The sequence below is a fragment of the Schistocerca piceifrons genome, chromosome 7, assembly GCF_021461385.2.
Source record: "Schistocerca piceifrons isolate TAMUIC-IGC-003096 chromosome 7, iqSchPice1.1, whole genome shotgun sequence".
NCBI classification, from domain to species: Eukaryota; Metazoa; Arthropoda; class Insecta; order Orthoptera; family Acrididae; genus Schistocerca; species Schistocerca piceifrons.
In genome coordinates, this window is record NC_060144.1 from 413633892 (window position 1) to 413657462 (window position 23571).

General features: G+C 41.1%; 1 protein-coding gene across 1 annotated transcript in view; it reads left to right on the forward strand.

Annotated features, from left to right (window-relative positions):
* LOC124805745 (protein inscuteable homolog) overlaps positions 1–23571 on the forward strand; it is a 153218-nt gene that overhangs the window by 101548 nt on the left and 28099 nt on the right. The window contains exons 6-9 of the mRNA XM_047266313.1: positions 2563–2802; positions 4549–4720; positions 10682–11039; positions 14545–14668. Of these exons, the coding sequence (XP_047122269.1) occupies positions 2563–2802; positions 4549–4720; positions 10682–11039; positions 14545–14668 (894 nt within the window). The remainder of the gene's footprint in view (positions 1–2562; positions 2803–4548; positions 4721–10681; positions 11040–14544; positions 14669–23571) is intronic.

Sequence of the window (23571 nt, forward strand, 5' to 3'; positions counted from 1 at the left end):
GGTTAGCACTTTTGACTCACATTTAGGTGGATGATGGTTCAAATCTGTCTCTGGCCATCCTGATTTAGGTTTTCTGTGATTTTCTTAAACACTTATGGCAAATGCCTCTGATGTTTCATTTGAAAGGGCATGGCCAATGTCTTTCCTTAATCCAAGCTTGTGCTCCAGACCTTATTGTTGATGGGACATGAAAAACTAAGATTTCTTATCACCATGCAACACAAAGATGACACTATAACACCACATACATATCCATAACAGTCACCTACACTCAACAGAAGACTAAACTCTCACACACCTTGAGGAAACTGGTCATTGTGCACTTAAAGAGTAAACCCATTCCAGTTAAGCAGTTGAAGCTACTGGTCTCCCTGCCAGTAATGCCATATAATTCCTTATTTCTTTTTAACTGCCAACACAGAGGGGTGTCATAAGTTTAACATGTGTATCTCTCTGTGGTACTTTTGCTTCCAAATGAAAGGTCTGATTTTAATGCAGATTTTTTATTTGAAAACTGTTTTAATTGGGATGGTTTTTAGCTATGTTCCATGAATGTCTGTTCTGCCATTTAAATTTCATCAGATAAATTAAGTAAAAATGTTTACTGCCAGCACACTCTCTTGATATATGCTGCGCAATATTCACGAGCTACATCAAGCTACATAGTACCAAATTGTAGAGCTCAAAAAAGACACAAATAAAAGTCCATGAGAACATATGTTTATCTTTTGTGGTTGACCAACAATGATGATTTTTGTCTTTTGAAGTCTCCCTCTTCAGTACACACAAAGCAGAAAAAGGGTGATCATGACTCAACTGTAAAAGATAAAGCTATCCTCTCACAGCCTTTTTGTATTTCTTTTTTAGGTCTACAGTTCACTATTAAATCAAATGATTGTGCCCTAACAGTTTAGGCATCCTATTGCAAGAGAGCTCAATGACACCCCACCTTCTTCAGACTTGATTTAGAAATATCACCTCTGCTTATTGCTTATGTTACCTAAATTAGCTAAATATATACTAAAACATAGTCAGTAAGTTTGTGTGTGTGTGTGTGAAATAAAGAAAGACACATAAATCAAACAAGTGACAGTGGTAAAATATGATGAAAACCTTAAGTGTTATAGACGAACATATTCCTGAATTAACCACTATCAGCGACAATAATAACTGTACTTGATTGCCAGTTCATAAGCCGTGTAGAAAAACGGAACCACCTTTACAAATTATGAGGAAAAGAAGAGCAGAACAACTGTCTTGGTTCCACTTGGTCCCTCATGGCAGAAACGGGCTACAGGAAAATCGGTTTCATCTGATTTCACTATTAGATTGTCGACAATACCATGTCTACTAGTAAAATACAAAACGCATGAAGTAAAACTGAAATTAAAAATTTAAAAAAGACCTTGACACAAAAAACTTCTAAAAGTAAAAAAAATAATATGACATATTGCCCCTTTAAGTTAAATTTAAGTCATAATTTTTGGATCCTAGCATCGTTGCATTGTTGTAGCTAAGTAAATAAAATAAAAACAGAACATATCTAAAAATGATAAAGTATGAAATTTAAATACAAGTAAGCTACCTGGGCAATGTAGGTAAATATCAAAACAACAATACGGAGTTATTAATTAATTTATTCCAAAAATTCCACAATATAGACATAACTGTAAATGATGACTGCCCATTTGGGTCGCTGCGCTTGATATCACCTGACATGGCACATACTGCACAGCACACAACTTGGATTCATGGTTCAGTGAAGCATGAGTCAGTGCACTATCATCAAACCACTGCAGGACTTAGGCCTCATAAGACAGATTAATGCATGAAACGAAATTCATATGTTAACTATTTAAAAAGATTATATAAGACAAATAGGTAACTCTATTCTTTAACAATGTTAGGCTAATAAAGCTAGATTGGTTTCATATTTTATGTAATAAATAATTATGCTTCACTACCTATTTTGAGGTGTGGATATGAGACACACAGGACTGGAAGAGATGACATGAAACAGAAGAGGCTTATATTTTGTGTAGAGGTTTTTTAAATTTTTAATTTAAGTTTTATCTAACAATGGGATTAGTTACTAATCAAAGCTGGTAATGTCAACATACCCTTAAGCAATTGGAGCTGTTAAGCAAGCAGTATCTCATTTCCATTAGAGCTTTTCTTGCTAACTGTGTGAAATGCTTCACTATAACTTTTCATAGTGCAAATAGAATAAGACATATAACCAATATTTTATTTTAAAAATCTGTCTCATTCTGTATCCAGAGGTATATTCTCAAATGGATCTACAGAACTCAAAATAAATAAATAAATAAATAAATAAATACCACAAAGAAATTATCTCGTGTGTGTGTGTGTGTGTGTGTGTGTGTGTGTGTGTGTGTGTGTGTGTGTGTGTGTGTAACTGTGTGCCAAGCCGAGACTTGAACTTGGCACACAGTTTTAATCTGTCAGGAAGTTTCGTATCAGCGCACACTCCGCTGCAGAGTGAAAATTTCATTCCGCAGAAATGAAATGTCATGTCATAATTTGAGCTGATGATTACAGGGTTTATTGGCACGTGTGGAGGAACCACCAAATGACTTAGTACTGCGAGCTGCTCTTTCTGGCCTAACAACACTTGGACTGGAGAGTCCAGGAGCAGGACAGTTGGTAGCTGAATGTGGTGGCATTCATAGTTTGCTTACCATCACACTCGATTCTCATTCAAGTTTTGTTCGCACTGCATCACTAAGAGCCCTTGCTGCAGTTTGCTGTGTTGCAATGAGCATACGACAGTTTGAACAGGTGAGTAACACTAATGCCATGTGGAATTCAGCTTTGTTTTGTTTACTTGAACTCTGTATTCCATTGCAGATATTTAGACATTGTTTAAGAAAGATGAAGTGTTCAATAATTTGAGGGAGGAAAGAAATTGTATTTACCATGTGTCTCCTTGTTATTGCAAATAGCTTTTGTTCATACTCACCTCATAAATCGCAGATAGGCACAACAAAAAGACTGTCACAAATATGCTTTCGGCCACTAAGGCCTTTGTCTACAATAGACGACAGAGACAGTGTGGTTTCAGTTGCCTGAGCTGCAGTCGAGTTTGTGAGTTGAGTTTGCATCAGTGCGCGTGTGCGTCTGTTGACTATTTTGACAAAGGCCTTAATGACGGAAAGCTTAATTTGTGACAGTCTTTTTGTTGTGCCTATCAACGACTCAGCATCTCTGCTACATGGTGAGTAGCAACTTTCCTATCCCGGATTTTCCGTTGTTTGATTTTCACCTCATAAATCCTCTGTTAAAGCCAGTACATTGTCCTTGAGTTGTTGCACTTCTTATACAGGGTTATTACTCTCGCACCTTTAGCCCTTGTTGATGATTAGTCATAGTTTTGAGCACCTGCACAACTGATGTTTTAGGTAACAGCAGCAGCAGCAGCAGCGGCGGTGGTGGTGGTGGTGGTGGTTGTGGTGATGTTGTTTTAGATTCTGTAAAAGGATGTCTAAATTTGTAAAAGTAAATGTTGTATAAACATAGATTGTAAGAATATGTACATACTTACTTTCACTTCTTTTCTGTTGATACTAAATGTAACTGTATCCTCATTTTGTTGACCTGCATAATATTACATGTACAATTTTTGCTCCAAGATAAAACTGGACCAATACAAATCAATGCATCAGAAGTGAAACCAATGTCAAGCAAGTTGCTCAGGCAAAAAATCAGTTCGTAGTTTAAATGTGTTTCACAGATGCTGTAGAGTATTTATTGGCCCAGAAAAACAATAGTACAAGGGGCAATCAAATGAAAATGAGACATGTGGAAAAAGTAAGTAAATTACGTATTATTTTAAAAGCTATCATCATAACTATTAATACATTTATCTCACTGTGAGACAGGATAGTCAGTGCCTTTGTGGGGAAAATGTTTGCTGTTGCATACAGAACTGTGATTGTACCCAGGCAAGCACCTCTTCTCCAAAGTAAATCGACAATCGTGAATGTCCTCCTTCAGGTCTCCACAAATACAGAAATCTCATAGGGAGATAGCACCACAGTTACTGCACCAGTGGTACGTGGACACTTTGCATAAATTGAAATGCACCCTCAGGTCCAAATACCCAGGAATGTTGACAAACACCACCATTCTGTTGCAGGTTAATACCTGCCCACATGTTGCCAAGGATGTTCCGACTATGCTGTAGAAATTTTGCTGCATAGCCCTTACACATCCTCCATACAGTTCTTATGTCTCCCCACGTGATTTCATATTTTTGAGCCCTCAAGAAAGACGTTTGTGGTTTGCTTGGACAAAGTAGTGCACACTCGGGTACAACTGCGGTTCCGTAAGCAACAGCAAACATTTTTTTATGAAAGCACTGACCATCTGGTCTCTCAGTGGGACAAATGTATTACCAATTATGGCATTTACTTTTGAAATAATAAACAGTGTACTTACTTCTTTCCATCTGTCTCATTTTCATTTGATTACTCTTTATAGCATACTGACCGTAAGTGTTTCAGCAACTTAGAAATATCTTTTCAGGCAGGTGGTGTTGAAATTTTATCTGAACTGCTAGCAGATGAATCGCGCCCTATATCAGAGTTGTCTGAAGCTGTTGGAGTTTTGGCTCAAATTACTTCTCCTTGGGTAGAAGATAATCACAGTGTCCATGGTTTGGCTGAACATTTGCCATCACTAGTCAAATCCCTCACGAGTAAGTTGCTTTAACTTCTTAAGTTTTTTTCCAATACAGTTGCTCATTGTTGTTATTTTTTTATTCTCATTAGTGCAACCAAATTTGCTGCCAAAACAAAGGTAACACAAATTGGCATTTATGTAAATTATTGCTAATTATTTGTGTCAGTGGTTACTAAACCACCACCTGCTTTGTCTACACAATTATTTTATAAATACCTTCTTCCTGTTACACAATTCATTTAACACAGAAATTTTATAGAGCACAGTGTTACTTTTAATAGTTTTATTTACAGTTTGTTAGATCCTGAATGTGCACCCACATATGAATTTTTACTTATTTTGTGTGAATGATCAGTGAGGTACTGGTATTTCATAAAGTCTTGTCATAGACATTTCTTTCTGTTACTTATGAACTTCTATTATATATGAGGCATTGCATGTTTGCATGGTTTGACATAAAACATGTAAAAATCACCTTCGTGTGGTGCAATCTAGTATTACAGATGGCTTGAAAACAGATGAAAATAATTTATTATTTCACTGTCAGACTCCTAATGAACAAGCAAACAAGTAGTTAGAATATCAAAGAAAACTCTACTGCTTTCAGAGACATACTACTGTAGGGAAAATAATCGTTAGTAATTGATGGTATAAGATAGCATATAAGTGCATTATTTAAAAGATTCAAATATATTTGTAAACTAAAGTCTAATTTCAGAAAGTGATGCCTCCTAGCAAAACATTTGTTACATTGGATTAGATTGATGTGAATGTCTATAGGGGCTGGAGAATATTGGAAAGGGGGGGGGGACCCATAGAGAAAATTGCTGAAGTGTAAATTCATGTGTTTCAGATAGTGGAATGTTATAAATTACTAAATAGGACACCACGCAGCCAAACTAAACTGGTGGCCAAAATTAAAGCAACAAATGGAAAATTTGCAAAGTTGCATTCGTTTTGCCACATAAAGTATAAACGTGATAGTAAAGTAGAAACATTTTAAATAATGCAGAACGTAAACAAATGCAACATGCATAATGGTAGACAAAAATGTTCTTCGTGTTTTCAAACTTAATGGATCTCCTCACACATTCCGACAACTAGTTAATGTGCTCATTATGGGATGTGACCACCCCTGGCAGCAACACAGGCCTGACAATGACAAGGCATGCTGTGAAATATGTCATCAATCTCATGTTGAGGCAGTAAGAGGCAGTAACCCCCATACTTCCTGCAGAGCTTCTCGCAAGCCTTGGAGAGTGGTTGGTGGATGCTGACGTTACGCGACCCATCTCCCAGTGCATCCCAGACATGCTCTATGGGATTCAAATCAGGATAGTAAGCAGGCCACACCATGCATGCAATATTTTCCGTATCCAAAAAAACATCAACCACCCATGCTCTATAAGGTCGAATATTAACATCCATCAATATGAGGTGTGGGCCCACGGCACCTCACGGCAACTGCACATGAGGTCCCAATATCTGGTCACAGTACCTGATAGTAGTTAAACCTTGCTGATTTATGTGTACAGTTTCATGAAGAAGTGTTCAAGTGATCAGCATAATCCCTGTCCACATCATTAGAGATCCTCCTCGAGATTAGTCTCTTGCCACACTGTTTGGGTCCAGAAATTATGTTCAGCATTCCCTCCAGATGCAAATCCATCAAGAATCACTCTCCAGATCAAATCATGACTCATCTGTGAAAAGACATTGACCCACTGTTCAACCATCCAGGTGTCATGTTGATGACTCCACTCTAGATGTTCCCTCTGTGAAGAAGCATCAGAGATACACACACAGCAGGTCTCTGACAATAATGGACACACTGCTGAAGCCTCTGCCGAAGCCTAATGTACACCATTTGCCTCGATACAAAGTGTCCAGTGGATGATGTGAGGCCGGATACCGGTTGTCGTGCAGTACTAAGACGGTACCATTGTGCCTTTAAAAATGGGTGTCCATTTCATTTTCATTGAAAAAGGGGACATTTCAAATAAATTAGAGAAAAACCTTGGACAATGAAGGGGGGGGGGGGGGGGGGGGGGAACGGGACATAAATATTGTATTGACTAAATTTAATACACATACAACTTTAACTTTACATCGTGCACTCAGATGATCCCAAATCACTTTTTACAATTATTCTGCCACACTATCACCGTACTTTTTACTTTTATGTACATTATCAAGAAGTGCATTTTCGTTTGAAATTGTATCATAAGTCAGTACACGATACACCATTAAAGTGTGTTCTGACAATGAGCAAGGCCCTCACTGTTTCAACTTTCATTCTGTTTTTTTCATCTGACCACAGATAGTTCACTAATGAAAACACACGTTCCACAGCAGCATTTGACCCAGGAATTGCCAGACAAAACTCCACCAAATGAATCCTGTTTTTCATGTTAATGTTTTTACTTTTGAAATAAGCAAATATTTTACACCACGTTGCACCAACACTTTCTTTCTATCCTCCTTCACTTTTAATGAAGTTCTGTGCACATGAAAATTCATCGAACAGTTCGTCTTCATCAACAGGAAAATTTGGTACAATACTTTTAACAAAAACACAACAGTCCTGAATATCCTTCCACTGTAGCTGCTCCTTTTCAGTATTAACCCAGTCAAATGCTTTAAAAGGTGTGAGAAATGGTAAACACCATTCTTTAATATACTCTATGCAAGAGTCATAGAAGATGTCAGCATAAACATGAAATTTTTCTACAGTAACTTCACTCTCTTCTTCCAGCTTTCTTAGAGTCTCATGTACAAAGGATGTAAGAAATCTTCCAGATTTTCTACATTGTAATTTGCCCAATAATTGGTTTATTTCTTGATAAACTTCCACTATTGTGATTTCTTGTTTCTCAATACATTTAATTGTTGTGGAGAAAGGTTTTAGCTGGCTAACAAGAAACCGTAGAAGAACAATAGACACAGGGTTATCAAAGAATTGTTTAAGGATAACACGACACTTATCAAGGGAAATGAAATATGATTTCAAAGCAGGAAATATCGCTACAATTCTTTCCAATGCTGGTAGCAGAGATAGCCACCTTGTCTTGCTGTGCCAAAGTACAGTTTTGTATTAAGTTTCAGTAAACTTACAGAGTGACTTCAGAGATTCAACCCTTACTGTATATGTATGTGTGGAAATGATGGTAGATTTTGTTTACAATTAACTGGCAGTCGATGGGTAGGCAATCTGAGTCAGATCTGAGTCAGTTGGTAAGGAATTGTGCACCACATGTGCTGGCCAGTCAACACCTACTATATTATTCACTGTGTTCCGTTGCAGTTTATAGAACAACTTGTTTTTTCCTTTACCCTGCTTACCACCAAAATTGGTGTTACTGTTGTCTGCAGAAACTGCAATCGGCTTTCCCTCAAGATCACATTTCTTTAAAACCCCCAGCACATAATTCTGAAGTAAATCTGAAGTTTCTCCAGGTAAATTAACCAATTCGAGCACTTTCACCGTGATGCTATTTTCAGGGTGAAAATACCTGATAAGGAGAGGAACCAACTACAAATCCAGATGATTTTGATGTATCAATCATTACAGAAATGAATCGAGCACTTTTCAGTTCATTTAAAACCTGCTGAGCTGCATACGGTGCAATAACATTTGAAATGATTGCATTACATTTTGTGTGTCCACATGTGAATTTAGAATTGAAAAGTTTTTTAACAACTGCTTTAGTACAGTCCGTTGACTTAAAGCTATGGTTATGCATTGCACTGTGGTATGCAAATGTAGCTTCTTGTGCTGCCAGCTGTCTATCCATTTCTGTTACTGATTTTAAGTTTACATAGCAGTCACTCACGCATTTGTTTGCTCTTTTCGTTTGATCACTCATGCGATGTTTCTTCGTCTTAATGGGATTCACAATGTCAGACCTTCCACCATGACCAATAGCAAATTTTGATCTGCACAACGTACATTCTACAGTTTCTCCACTACCAGTGATAAAAGGAAACTCGCTTTTTATATTGCAGTTAAAATTACACTTTCGTTTTGGCACAGTGAGACAGTGATTGCACAGTGCAAAACATTAACAGTGTGGTGACGAAAGCCAGAGAGCAAGTATCAAGGTGTAAAGTATCTCTGGACTGAAAGGACGGATTCAGTGGATCGATTTAGAAGAGAAGAATCTTCGTTGTTATTCGTAACCTATAGTGCGTTTAAAATTACTTGCGATTTCTGACAGCTCGATACAGGTTTTGGGTATGCTGAAAGTCATCACACGCTTCCTAGGGTAAATAATTGCGCAGTTAATAGCAAGTCAAACAACCAGTAGCGTAAAATACTCTAGCCAAGCGGAATCTTAAGAAAACGGGACATTTGAGCGTCCCCAAAAAAACTTTCGGGGCAGCGGGACATTTTGGTAAAAAACGGGACTGCCCCGGGAAAAACGGGACGAATGGACACCCTACTTTAAAACAAAATAACGATCGTCTATTTTTGATGTCACTTACTGCATTGTCTGTAACTGTGTTGATGTGGAACTACCCGGCAAACATTACCCTGTTTTATAGTTGCCCTGACGGCATCATTGTCATGTTTGTTCATTGACCGGAATGCCATCTTCCATGAAGAATGCAATCAAAGGCACATCTGTTGACAGTTTATATGATTATGTTGTGAATTAGACATAGGTTGGGTAAATAGCGGTTTGTGGCTTTAATTTTGACACCAGTGGATGATGTTCACAATAAGTGAAAATATAAACTACTGATATGACAGATATTACTAGAGAAGTGATAGGACTCAAGTAAACTAAGAGACGACAGGTATTACTAAACAAAAGTCAGGAGTGATTGAGGAAGTGGAGCACTGCTGCTAATTTTGATGAAATTAGCGGCAAAGAGTGTGTATATGGGTGTTATCTGCAGAGAAAGAAAATTCATACAATTGCTCTGTTACCTCAGAAATATGCTGCAAAGAGTGTTGATTACACAAATGTCTAGTGAGTTGAAACCCAAGGCAGGTTGTCCAGAACCGGAAAAAAGACCAAGAAGTTCCTTTTTTAAATAATATTTCACTACCTAACCACCTTTGTTCAACAGTCCAATCCAACTAAAGTTTGTTACAATTCATATTTTATCTGCTTTGTGTAGCATAATTTTTTTTTGCATTGGTCGTACATTAACCCTTTCGTGGCTTCTGGGGCCAAGTGACCTACCAGCCCGGCTGGATGAAGGGGGTGGATGCATTGTGTGCCTCGCCGGTGGGCAACTGACTCAGCCCTAAGAATGCTGCAGACTGCAGCCACAGTTGGCTAATTGCAAATTCCGGAGCTGATGATGTTGTTAAAGTGTGGTGCAGACCCCATGGATCCAAATTGTCAGCAAGGCACCGTCTAAGCTGGTGGTGGGTCCATAATGATGTGGGCTGTCTATACATGGAATGGACTGGGTCTTCTGGTCCATCTGAACTGATCATTGACTGGAAATGGACTACTTGGAGACCATTTGGGACTTTGTTCCCAAACAATGATGGAATTTTTGTGGATGATAAGGTGCCATGCCAGAACATTCTGGACAATTCGAGCCAATTATTTGGCCACTCACATAGATTTGCATGTCTCACATGCCTCAGTTGTCAAGTATATTAACACACAGAACAGGATAGAGACAACTGAGTTGTTTACCACTAATTTGGTCCACCTTATCTTAGTCTTTTCGTGCATCAGTCGGCTACATTTTGTGTGATATACCTACTGCTCATTTGAACATAAATTAAGTTTTTGATGTACAGTGTTTAGAAGAATGGGAGAATTTCTTGATCTCTTAAGAAAATCTCCAACACTAGTTAGCAGCTGTGAAGTTAAATTTGTTTGTAAATAATTAAATTTTATTTTCAATAGTTGGGAACTCAATTTGTTGTTTTTTATGTTTTTCCAATAATAACAGACATATAACTAAAACTGGATAAATAATTTCAGTGAGTACTAATATTATGTTTTAGGGATGGCAACTCCAAAAGCTGATGAGCAGACCTTGCTGTTAGTAGCCGCTGCACTTGCCAATATGAGTCACCTTGAGCCAAGGTGTGTCTGGCCCCTATTGGAATATTCAACAATAGGTCACCTTCTGGCAGCAGTAAGATCCCAAGGGCCAAATGCTCCTGTTTTCTTAAGAGAACAGACTGCTACTTTACTTGCAAATGTAGCAGCAGTTCCTGAAACAAGGCATTCATTGGCATCACAGGGAGCTACACTTGCTCTTGTGTGTTTTCTTCAAGTACGTTCCTGCCCATTGCAGACAGGAGCAGAAATTACAGCTGCAGAAAGATTACAACAAAAATCTGCTATTGCACTGTCCAGGTAAGTGGTACACTATGTGATTTATTAAAAAGTTCTGAAGTTTTCATATGTATGTATGAGCAGCAAAATCTACTTTCATGAATGTTGACTTATTAAGATACTCTATCACCATCAAGCTGGCTGATGATTACATATCATCATAAATTTTAGAACAAGATAGTTAGTCATACCACAGTATCATGTATCATTCTGGTAGATCCAATAAATATAACATGTATTTTTTGTTTTGTTTAGCACACCTATGTTTTGAAGAAAGCAAATACATAAGGAATTTTGTGCTATTAAATAAGAGATGTTTATGATCAGTGTAGGATAAAAGAATGAAAGCATTATAACTATTGTAACTTTATTAGAAATCTAGATGGAGTTACTACTGTTGTAGACAAGACTTACATTATTTAGGCCTGAAAGTTGAGAGAGATTATGGCAAATCCTGTATGTTGAATCTGAAAATGAATTTATTGTTGGTTTACTAGAGAGAGAGAGAGAGAGAGAGAGAGAGAGAGAGAGAGAGAGAGAGAGAGAGAGAGAATTGCCAGACCACTTATAAATGTACATTGTGGAAGTGGAGGGAAAAGTTACCACTAACCATTTCATAATCATTCTATAAGAAATAGGCATATCTGATTCCTATTACCTGCCAAGCTAGAAGCATCTCAAGGAACTTGCTGAGCAATAGCTGAGTGAATTTGATAAAGAAGTGCCTCGAGTGCCAAGATTTCCAACACCACCATTTCTCTATCACTAATAGAATACGAGTATGCTTAATCCATTCATCACATTCTGTAGCTTCCATCATGTAGGAAAACCTTCAGGGTTGTGGAACAAATCAAAACATACATTAACAAAGGGGAGCAGCTATTAATACAGCAGCTGTGTACTGTTTTAAGGATGAACCATCACAACTTTGCCATTTACTGTTTATGCTTATACAGGCTAAAAATAAAACAGTAAAAGTAGTTACTTTGAAGAAAAAAATGAAGAGTCCGGGATGGAATAACAATATTATGAAAAAGCCTGATTGCTATTCACTTTGAAAAAAGCTGCTGCTTGTTCAGATGACTGACTTTGTGTACAATAGTGGAATATTGGACATTTCAGAAAATGGAAATCTGACTGGAAGTGCATGGATTGCATTGTGAGAAACAGAGAAGTCTCCATAACTGCTTTTGTTAAAAAATCAGTATAGGGCTACATGTAAGAAAACTTTATTTCAAGAGGTGGAGGTGCTAGATTGTAGACAGTCACTGTATCTTGCAAGCCTTGTTTTGGTTGCACATACAACATGGTTGTTTTTGACTGGCTCCTGTCCCTTGTCAAGGCATAAAGACCACTGCACACTTCATGCAGCAGAGAGACAGTGCCGTCACACAGCAGACCCTCTGCAGGTCAGTGCATAGCACTCATGCAACACAGCGCTCTTGAGTTTGAAAGGAATTGTTCATTTTATAATTTTATTGGCGCTGTTGGTGGGTAACGTTCTACAGTCAGAGAACCTCTGTTATCTGTTTCCCCTTATTTAAATTATAAACGGCATTGCTTTGTAGTCTTAATGGCTATTTTATACATTTACTTCTATAGTTGTGAGTTAAAAGAGCAGGTTTAGTGATGAAAACTTTTTTTTCAAATCAAATATTAGAAAAAAAGCTACATAATGGGATTCTACATATCCAGTTCCTGGACGATAGAATGGAACTTCTCACCATATAGCAGAGATGCTGAGTGGCGATAGGCACATCAAAAAGATTCACACAATTATAGCTTTCAGCCATTAAGGCCTTTGTCAGCAATAGATACACATACACACAAGCGTGCACACACTCACGCAAATGCAACTTGTACACATGTCTACAGTCTCAGATAGCTGAAACCACACTGGCTGAAGTTACTGTCCTTGGTACCTGTATACAAATATGGAGACAATATAATAATTTAAGCTTAATCAAAAGACTAAGTTTATCATCTGTACAGATTCCCTGTTGAACCAATGTTCTTGATAGGAAAAAAGATCCAGTACATAAGGAATAAAGTATAATTATGCTGGATATTAGAGTATGCAGGGATTCAGGGGAAAACAGAAATTAAAGTAACTATTTAGGAATAGATTCAAAAAAGTTGCTCTAAAAAGCTAAAAACATGTGTTTATCTCTTACATAAGATTATCTTCTGTGGTGAAAGTGGTGACTTTTCATCTGTGCTTTACCAATCTCTCTATGCAGTTTTATTAACCACTAGCATTTAATATACTGATATGGAAACCTATTGTCCATATTATGTTTTTATGAGATAAGTGTGGTGTGAGAGTCACATTCCTTTGCAGAATCTGCAGTGTCCCCTAAATTGACTGAAGGAAAAATGAGGTGGTTGAAGTGTCTCTACCCCCCATGCCCCCTCCTGCCAAAAAGGCAGAGGCCAACTGTCCACAACAATTACAATATGATAAAAACTTGTATTCAGTTTTTAAAGACTTTGTCATAATTGGTCCATAAGGCCCCAACCATCCTATTTTTCGTCAATCAGCCATCTAGCTGTATGTATTTTTTCTTCTAGAATGAATTTTAATCTATAAACACTTCATAATTTTAGAAAAGTTTATTTTTCACTTGTTCATTTTTTTAAACCTACTTTTAATTTAATTCAGTTTGAAGGTGCTGAAGACTAAATTTTTAGTACCCAGAAAAAATTTCTGTCTCCAGTTCTGGAATTTTGGTATGCTGTGGTAGCAATAGCTTAACACAGTCCTGTGAAGTACTTTGTTTTCATTGTATCATGCCCCCATGCTCCCCTCCATTTTCTCTCCCATTCTCCATTTCCTTCCCCATTTGTCAGCTGCAGAATATGTTACTGACTTCTATCTCAGATATTATTTATACATACTCTATTGTTTCCACTTTTTTGTTTACTTGGGTTTGTGTCCAACCATTACATAATTTTGCTGGATTTTCCATTCATATTTAAGATTGTTGCCATAGTGTTCGTACAGTAATGCTAGTCTTAAGTAGAATTGGTGTAAAGTTCTTCTTTGTCTTGTTCTTCAAGAATTACAATTGTATATTGTTGTCTAATGTATTCAGACTGCTGCCTCAATTGGTCTTTATTTTCTGTAGTTATAGTATATGGCAGACACACACACACACACACACACACACACACACACACACACAGAGAGAGAGAGAGAGAGAGAGAGAGAGAGAGAGAGAGAGAGAGAGAGAGAGAGATTTCATAAAATTTCCTTAGGATTAAAGCATGTTATTGTTTAAAATTTCTATATTTTGAGAAGAGTTTCTCCCTGTCATCAACTAAGTCCATTGATAATCAATGACAAAAAGAATGTTATTTGGTCTGAGATCACTTAATATGAAATTTTTACACAAGTTAACATTGGCACGAGAACTATATTTAAATTTTACATAAAGTTGTTAGCTTGATCTTGATTTTGCTGTGTCCTAAAATAATGTATACCCATAAGTTTCAAAGATATTATATTTGAAATTGCTATTTACAGGCTTTGCACCGACAAAGCTGTGGCTCAAGAGATAGTAGATCTGCAAGGGGTAACACGACTGGTGAGGCTGTGCCGGGAAGATCGTGAAAGGAATCACAGTGATGGAGTTCTTGTTGCCTGCTTGGTAATAACATCATTTCTCCTATCCCAAACATATTCAAACAAATTAGGTCTTATAGTCTTAGGCCTATTTCCTTTAGTGTTATGTACACTCATCAGGTATTGTATTAGAGGCATCTACCATGCTGCGTATAATACTCCTTTCTGTCTTTGTAATGAGAATGATGTATAATGGTTTCTACAAGACATCAAAAGAATTGGGGAGCCATTCCAATCCATGACCACCTGCATCTAGTAATGAATTGGTGCCTTGTCGCACTGAATGTATAATTCACCTGTTGGATATAGTATGTGACAGGTGGGGATGGATGATGGAACAGTAGATTCTGTAACATTTGTTGGTGAGATACAAAGATTAGCACATCAGGTGCCACAATTTCATCCTATGCATACCCCCCTCACATGAGAATCGCTTCACCAGCTAACAGTATACTGTTCGCAAGGAGGACATCGCCTTTTGTAGTTTCATTGTGCTCATATCCTGCCTTCAATGTGTCTCAAGAGCCAACAGTACAGGTGACCTGTGGTTATGTGAGAGACCCAGTGGTTGTTTTCTTGACCCATGTTGATGTCTTTGCTTTGTGGAGTGCAATCTCTAATTCAGTTGCTCCATGGGTGTATACAGTTAATGACCTGAAAAAGTTTCTCAGTGGGTCGTAATTAAGAAACATGTTAATGCAGCTATTGCTACAGGGGAAAAAATCAAATTTAATCAGTAAAAGAAGATAAACTTGCTGCACTCCTTAACTGTAAAATCGTATAACAGTGTAGGCTTCTGTGGTTGGTGTCAAAATGATTAAAATTCTTCTAACCATGTCATTGTTTAAAATACTTTATAGTTTAAACTATTAAACTGACATTTGGGCTGTATTACAATGGCCTTCCTCTGGGCAAGAAAGGGTCTTGCCCTGAGAAAGACTATTGTTATACAGCCAAAATGTTGGTTTAACAGTTTAGAATAGAAAGTATTTTATACAATGACATGGTACAACATTCAGGAGCATTTTAATCATCTTGTCCAGTCATAGATAATATTAAACACTTCATATATTTTGTGTTGAAGTAACATTAAAACATACTATTTAAATTTTTAAATGCATTTATAAAATGCACAATGAAAGTGCCATATATTTTCCCAAGTGTAGTTTGTGTACTGTTAAGAATTTTGTTTTTGCATTGGCTAATTATGTTGTGTCTACATTATTGCAGCACATTATTTATAATTTTAATTACAGCATAGTGAAAATTAAAGTTGCATTCTGTGCCAGGTGTGTGCGCACAACCACATTCATGCTCTCTCTCTCTCTCTCTCTCTCTCTCTCTCTCTCTCTCTCTCTCACACACACACACACACACACACACACACACACACACACACACACACACACACACACAGAGTTGAAAACTTCCTTATTTCCTGTTGATTCCATATGATAGACTCAGTGACAAAATCACATGTAGTGTTCTTGGTATTCTGTAGCACTCTGCATGTTTCCCAGTAAATCTACCTCATTATTGTCCATTGTATGAATGCTAGCGAGGCATGCTCTCTGCTAGGTGCAACTACTGTACATCGTAACTGAAGACAAAAGGTATAGGAAAGAACCTCTGGTTAGCCTACAAGCAGTATTAAAACACATCTAGTATAAACATAATTTACTTCTGGAACACAGTGACCACCAGAAAATGTGTACATAGTAAGTAAAATGTTTCAACCAATTCTATACCTAGCAACATACCACTGTAGCACCACCACTATTTTTTGGCACTACTGAGTAAAATAATGATGCTGCCACAGCTGTTGCAAAAGGCTATGGGAGTGGGCAAGAATGAAGCAGAACAAAACACCATTACATCAGATGCAGCTATGCCACCAGATGATTCCAACTTCACAGGCTGAGCCAGAGGCAGCAACACATTAACAGCAGCAAGTGGAATGGCAGAGCAACTGTGGCATAAGCTGGATGTTTACGATACACCCCCTCCCCCCAAGCTATGGGCCTGTTTTGGCTTACGTGGTTGGAAGCAGTGCTTCGGCGAAACAAGTAGACACCAAACTAGCATAAAGCCAATCATTTTTACCCAAAGAGATCACAGTCTGGCAGCACTATCTACAAGGGGATGTCTATGCCTGTCAGCAGGAGACATGGTCCTGCAAGCAGCCACTATGAGACTTTGCATTTACCAACTGGTGGCACTAAATCCATTGTGGACTTAGCACCCTCCAGCCAGTGGACTGGACTAACTACACCCACAGCAAGCCTTCTACCCAGGGAGCAGCTGTTAAAGGCTGGATGGTGGAGCTGCTCAACCAAGGCATACTAATGTAAACTTCTGTTCACAAGAGCAGACACCGTTACTGGGTGCTGTCTTCAGCTGCAAGTATCATGGTGAGTTTCTGTGCCTATTAGCACACTCTGCCCAGAAAGTGCATGTGCTGCCATGGCCTCTGCACATCAGCATTCCCATCTAGCCACTGGCATCATAACATGTGCCACCAAATGCTGTCTTTGGCAAACGCCCAGAGGGGACTGCCACTGGAGAGCGTTTCCCCGCCCCGCGTAGACAGGTAGGACACGTACGTACCCCCTGGTAACGACCAGGACCAGGGAGGGGTGATTACCCGAGCTGATACCTTCCGAAAGTGCCGATTGGTCCCTCCGTCCGTTTGTCGGGAGGTGTGACCTGAGGTGTGAACAATCACCTAAGGCGGGAGTGCCCTCAGAGAGGGCCCCCACAAGGGAGGAGCGCGCCATCGGAGACGCTGGTAATCATGGGGGATTCTTCCGCAATGGTTTCCTCACCTTCCACTATGTCTGCTCACAAACGTAAGTTCACTGAGTCTCAGCCACAGTCAGTTCCTCCATCGTTGCCACAGTTCCTTGTTGTTTCTCAGTCTGACGGTCACTTCTTCTCCACGGTCAACCCTTTCATTATTCAGAAAGGTGTCGACGCAATTGCAGGTCCTGTAAAGTCTTGTTCCAGATTACAGAATGGCACCCTGTTGTTAGAAACACACAGTGCCCTCCAGGCACAAAAATTGCTGCGTACTTCTCTGCTCCACACCTTCCCTGTCCAGGTGGAACCGCACCGTACCTTAAATTCCTCGCGTGGAGTTGTTTATACACGCTCCCTCGATGGATTGTCTGACGAAGAAATTCAGCACTACCTGTCTGACCAGGGCGTAACGGCTGTTCATAGGGTTATGAAAAGGGTTGACACGAACATCATTCCAACCCGCACTGTCTTCTTGACATTTGACAAAGTTCAACTCCCATCGAAAATCAAAGCAGGCTATGAGATAATTTCCGTTCGCCCTTACGTCCCAAACCCTACGCGTTGTTATCGGTGTCAGCGGTTCAATCACACCAGCCAGTCCTGTTCCAATCCGGCCAAATGTGTTACGTGTGGCAAGGATGCCCATGAGGGTGCTTGTCCACCTCCATCCCCTCGCTGCATCAACTGTATGGGTGACCACGCTGCTTCCTCTCGAGATTGTCCCATTTTTAAGGACGAAAAGCTCATCCAGGAAATTAGAGTAAAGGAAAAGGTGTCGACCTTTGCTGCTCGAAAATTATTCGCCAGTCGACAGCCCACCGTGCCTCAGAAAGGAAAATACAGCACTGTCCTTGCTTCTCCTCGGCCAACAAAGGAGGCGGCCAACAAAGGAGGCGGCCACGCAGACTTGCGACCTCACCTTTAGTGCCACGGTCGTCAGATCGGCCAGCGCAAAGATCGCCCGTTCAACCTCACCACTTTCACCTGCCCGCTCTCTGGCGCACCCTTCGTCGAGTTCTGCTAAATCTCGAGCCCAAAAGTCAGACACCAAGACTTCGAAAAAAGAGCATACTCGTCAAGAGTTTTTACGTACGGCAACTTCCCAACCATCGGTTCCTCCTTCCTCTAAACATCATACTTCCAAGAAGGCTACAAAGAAACCCAGTTCCTATCCTTCTTCGCCAAGGCGTGTCCCATCTACAGCACCACCTGGCGGAAATCGCCCTCGGCCGTCTTCTGTGTCGCCGAGGCGCACTGCTGGCGGCCGATCAACCGGCCGATCGCTGGTGGCAGGAGCTGCTCCTGACCAACCTATGGATCAGGATCTTCTGCCTTCGGCTGAATGCCATTCCATGCTGTCGATCGCAAGCTCAGGGCAGTCGTTGAGTTGACAGCGACCTTGGTCACATTCCTCCATTTTCTGTTCACCCTATGTCCATTATCCACTGGAATATCCGCGGTATTCGAGCCAATCAGGATGAACTGTCGATCCTCTTACGATCCTACTCACCGGTCATCTTCTGTCTTCAGAAAACAAAGCTGCGTCCCCATGACCGCTTTGTTCTCCCTCATTTTCAGTCCGTCCGATATGATCTCCCCTCTGTAGAAGGCACTCCAGCGCATGGAGGACTCATGATTCTTCTCCATGAAACTCTCCATTATCACCCAATCCATTTAAACACTTCCTTCCAAGCTGTCGCCGTCCGTCTTTCCCTTTCCGGATACACGTTCTCTCTTTGTACTGTATACATTCCATCGTCCACACCAATGGCACGAGCTGATCTCCTTCATCTTCTTGGTCAGCTTCCACCCCCATATTTGCTGGTTGGGGACTTCAATGCCCACCACCCGCTTTGGGGATCTCCACATCCTTGTCCACGTGGCTCACTATTGCTAGATGTCTTCCACCAAGCAGATCTAGTTTGCCTCAACACTGGGGTCCCTACATTTTTGTCTGCCTCCACGACAAATTTATCTCATTTGGACCTTGCGGTCGGTACTGTTCCGCTAGCTCGGCGCTTCGAATGGTTCACCCTTGATGATACACACTCGAGTGACCACTTTCCATGTGTCCTTAGACTGCAGCCTCAACTGCCCTACATGCGCCCGCGACGCTGGAAGTTTGCCCAAGCCGATTGGACACTTTTTTCGTCTCTAGCGACATTCGATGACCGTCACTTTCCCCGAGTCGACGATGAGGTCACACATATTACCAACGTTATTCTTACAGCTGCGGAACATTCAATACCACGCACTTCCAAATTGCCCCAGCGCCCCCCAGTTCCTTGGTGGAACGAGGCATGCCGTGATGCAATACGTGAGCGGCGATGTGCTCTCCGCGTTTTCCGCCACCATCCTACTTTGGCCAACTGTATCCGCTATAAGCAGTTCCGAGCGCGATGCCGTCGTGTCATCCGCGATAGCAAGAAGGCAAGCTGGAAATTCTTTATTAGCTCATTTAACACCTTCACTCCCTCCTCGGAAGTTTGGAGTCGGCTTCGACGGTTCTCAGGCGCGCCTAGTTTCTCCCTGGTCTCTGGGCTCACTGTCGCACATGACACATTAGTGGACCCCGTCACAATTTCTAACTCGTTGGGTCAGCACTTTGCTGAGATTTCGAGCTCTTCAAATTACCCGCCAGTGTTTCTCCCGAAGAAACGTGCAGCGGAAGTCCGACCTCTTGCTTTCTCCTTTCAAAATTGCGAAAGCTACAATACTGTTTTCTCCTTGCGGGAACTCCAACATGCACTCTCTTCTTCTCGCTCCTCCGCCGCAGGACCGGATGGTATCCACGTCCAAATGTTGCTGCATTTATCAACCCATAGTCTGCGTTACCTCCTTCGCCTTTATAATCGAATTTGGACCGACAGTACTTTTCCCAGACGATGACGGGAAGCTATCGTCGTTCCTGTTCCGAAACCTGGAAAGGACAAACATCTCCCCTCTAGCTATCGCCCCATTTCTCTCACGAGTAGTGTCTGTAAGGTTTTGAAGCGTATGGTGAATTACCATTTAGCGTGATGGCTGGAATCCCGCAGTCTTTCAACACCTGCCCAATGCAGATTCCGAAAGCATCGTTCTGCAGTTGACCATCTTGTTGCTCTCTCCAATTATATCATAAACAATTTTCTCCGGAAACGCCGAACAGTAGCAATATTTTTTGATCTGGATAGAGCATACGATACCTGTTGGAGGACAGGCATCCTCCGCACACTGTTCTCTTGGGGCTTTCGAAGTCGGCTGCCCCTTTTTCTTCGCGAATTTATGGCAGAGCGCACATTTAGGGTGTTGTCTTGTGACAGCCAGAGCGAGAGCACCAGCAGCAGCGAGTACTGTTTGTATAAAGCGTTTATTTTGCATTTTGTTTACGACCTTCCACTAAGGAAGGGATTCTATTTGTGTTTATCTGCTCTGCATAGTAACTAACAGTTCTTGATAAAACTTTACGTAGTTTTCGTGTTAGATTTCTTAGTGTTTTCTTGATCGTTTAGAACAGAAAGCGCCCTAAAACCGTCTTTTGTTTGTTTCGCGGCCGTTAGCCACTAGTCACTTGAATCAGCAGTTGTCTTGTGACAGCCAGAGTGAGAGCACCAGCAGCAGCGAGTACTGTTTGTATAAAGCGTTTATTTTGCATTTTGTTTACGACCTTCCACTAAGGAAGGGATTCTATTTGTGTTTATCTGCTCTGCATAGTAACTAACAGTTCTTAATAAAACTTTACGTAGTTTTCGTGTTAGATTTCTTAGTGTTTTCTTGATCGTTTAGAACAGAAAGCGCCCTAAAACCGTCTTTTGTTTGATTCGCGGCCGTTAGCCACTAGTCACTTGAATCAGCAGTTGTCTTGTGACAGCCAGAGTGAGAGCACCAGCAGCAGCGAGTACTGTTTGTATAAAGCGTTTTTGTACTTATTTGCTGCGCTTAGCTTTTAAATAATTTTTCTGGGAAAACCTAGCGTAGTTTTCGCGTCTCGTATTTCAGTGAGTGTTTCTTGATTATCAGAGTAGCTCATCAGAAGATTATCTTGGGAATTTGTCACCGTATAGAGTAGGGTAAACATAGTCATGTGTAGGGACTGTGGTTGTTGTGAGCGGACGCAAGGAGAATTGGCCACTCTTCGGGGGCAGGTGGAGGCTTTGTCTGTTAGGCTCATCGAGCTCGAGGCGCAGGCGTCGGCTCGTAGTGGCGTTGGGGCAACTGTGGTGAGACCTATGCCTACTTCGGTGGCCTTGGAATCACATGGAACCCCTGATGTCGCTGCGTCTTCCGGCAGTGAGCATCTTACCGGTCAGCCATCACTCCAGGGTGAATGGCGGACAGTGGTGGGCTCGCGCGTGCCTGGCCGAAAGGCGAAGGTGGGATCTGGCCGCGTGGCAGCTGCCTTACCCCTTTCCAACAGGTACGGGGTGCTTCCTAGTGGTGATGACACGGTTTCCGAGCCACCACAGGATGCCTCGCCTGTTGGGCCAGTGGCCGATTCTCCGGCAAGGTCCCGACAGTCACAGAGGGCGGGCCTATTAGTTATAGGGAGCTCCAACGTTAGGCGGGTTATGGAGCCCCTCAGGAAAATAGCGGGTAGGTCGAGGAAGAATGCCAGTGTGCACTCGGTGTGCTTGCCGGGGGGTCTCGTCCGTAATGTGGAGGAGGCCCTTCCGGCAGCTATTGAACGCACTGGGTGTGACCGGCTGCAGATAGTAGCACATGTCGGAACGAATGACGCCTGCCGCTTGGGTTCTGAGGCCATCCTTGGTTCCTTCCGGCGGCTGGCTGATTTGGTGAAGACAACCAGCATCGCACGCGGAGTGCAAGCTGAGCTTAATATCTGCAGCATAGTGCCCAGAGTCGATCGCGGTCCTCTGGTTTGGAGCCGTGTGGAGGGTCTAAACCAGAGGCTCAGACGACTCTGCGACTATAATGGTTGCAAATTCATCGACCTCCGTTATTGGGTGGAGAACTGTAGGGCCCCCCTAGACAGGTCAGGCGTGCACTACACACCGGAAGCAGCTACTAGGGTAGCAGAGTACGTGTGGCGTGCACACGGGGGTTTTTTAGGTTAGAGGGACCCCCCCTTGGGCGAAACGATAAAATACCTGACGGCTTACCAGAGAGGACATTATCATCGTTGATAAAGAACGTCCGTCCTCAGAGACCAAAAACAGGAAAAGTTAACGTAATATTGGTAAACTGCAGGAGTATCCAGGGCAAGGTTCCTGAATTAGTATCTCTTATTGAAGGAAATAGTGCGCATATAGTATTAGGAACGGAAAGTTGGTTAAAACCGGAAGTGAACAGTAACGAAATCCTAGACACAGAATGGAATATATACCGCAAGGATAGGATAAACGCCAATGGTGGAGGAGTATTTATAGCAGTAAAGAATTCAATAATATCCAGTGAAGTTATTAGCGAATGCGAATGTGAAATAATCTGGGTTAAGTTAAGTATCAAAGGTGGGTCAGATATGATAGTCGGATGCTTCTATAGACCACCTGCATCAGCAACCGTAGTAGTTGAGCGCCTCAGAGAGAGCCTGCAGAACGTCGTGAAGAAGTTTCGTGATCATACTATTGTAATAGGGGGAGACTTCAATCTACCAGGTATAGAATGGGATAGTCACACAATCAGAACTGGAGCCAGGGACAGAGACTCTTGTGACATTATCCTGACTGCCTTGTCCGAGAATTACTTCGAGCAGATAGTTAGAGAACCAACTCATGAAGCTAACGTTTTAGACCTCATAGCAACAAATAGACCGGAACTTTTCGACTCCGTGAATGTAGAAGAGGGTATCAGTGATCATAAGTCAGTGGTTGCATCAATGACTACAAGTGTAATAAGAAATGCCAAGAAAGGAAGGAAAATATATTTGCTTAACAAGAGTGATAGGGCACAAATCGCAGAATATCTGAGTGACCACCATCAAACGTTCATTTCTGAGGAAGAGGATGTGGAACAAAAATGGAAAAAATTCAGAAACATCGTCTAGTACGCCTTAGATAAGTTCGTACCGACTAAGGTCCAAAGCGAGGGGAAAGATCCACCGTGGTATAACAATCATGTATGAAAGGTACTACGGAAACAAAGAAAGCTTCATCATAGGTTTAAGAGTAGTCGAATCATAGCTGATAAGGA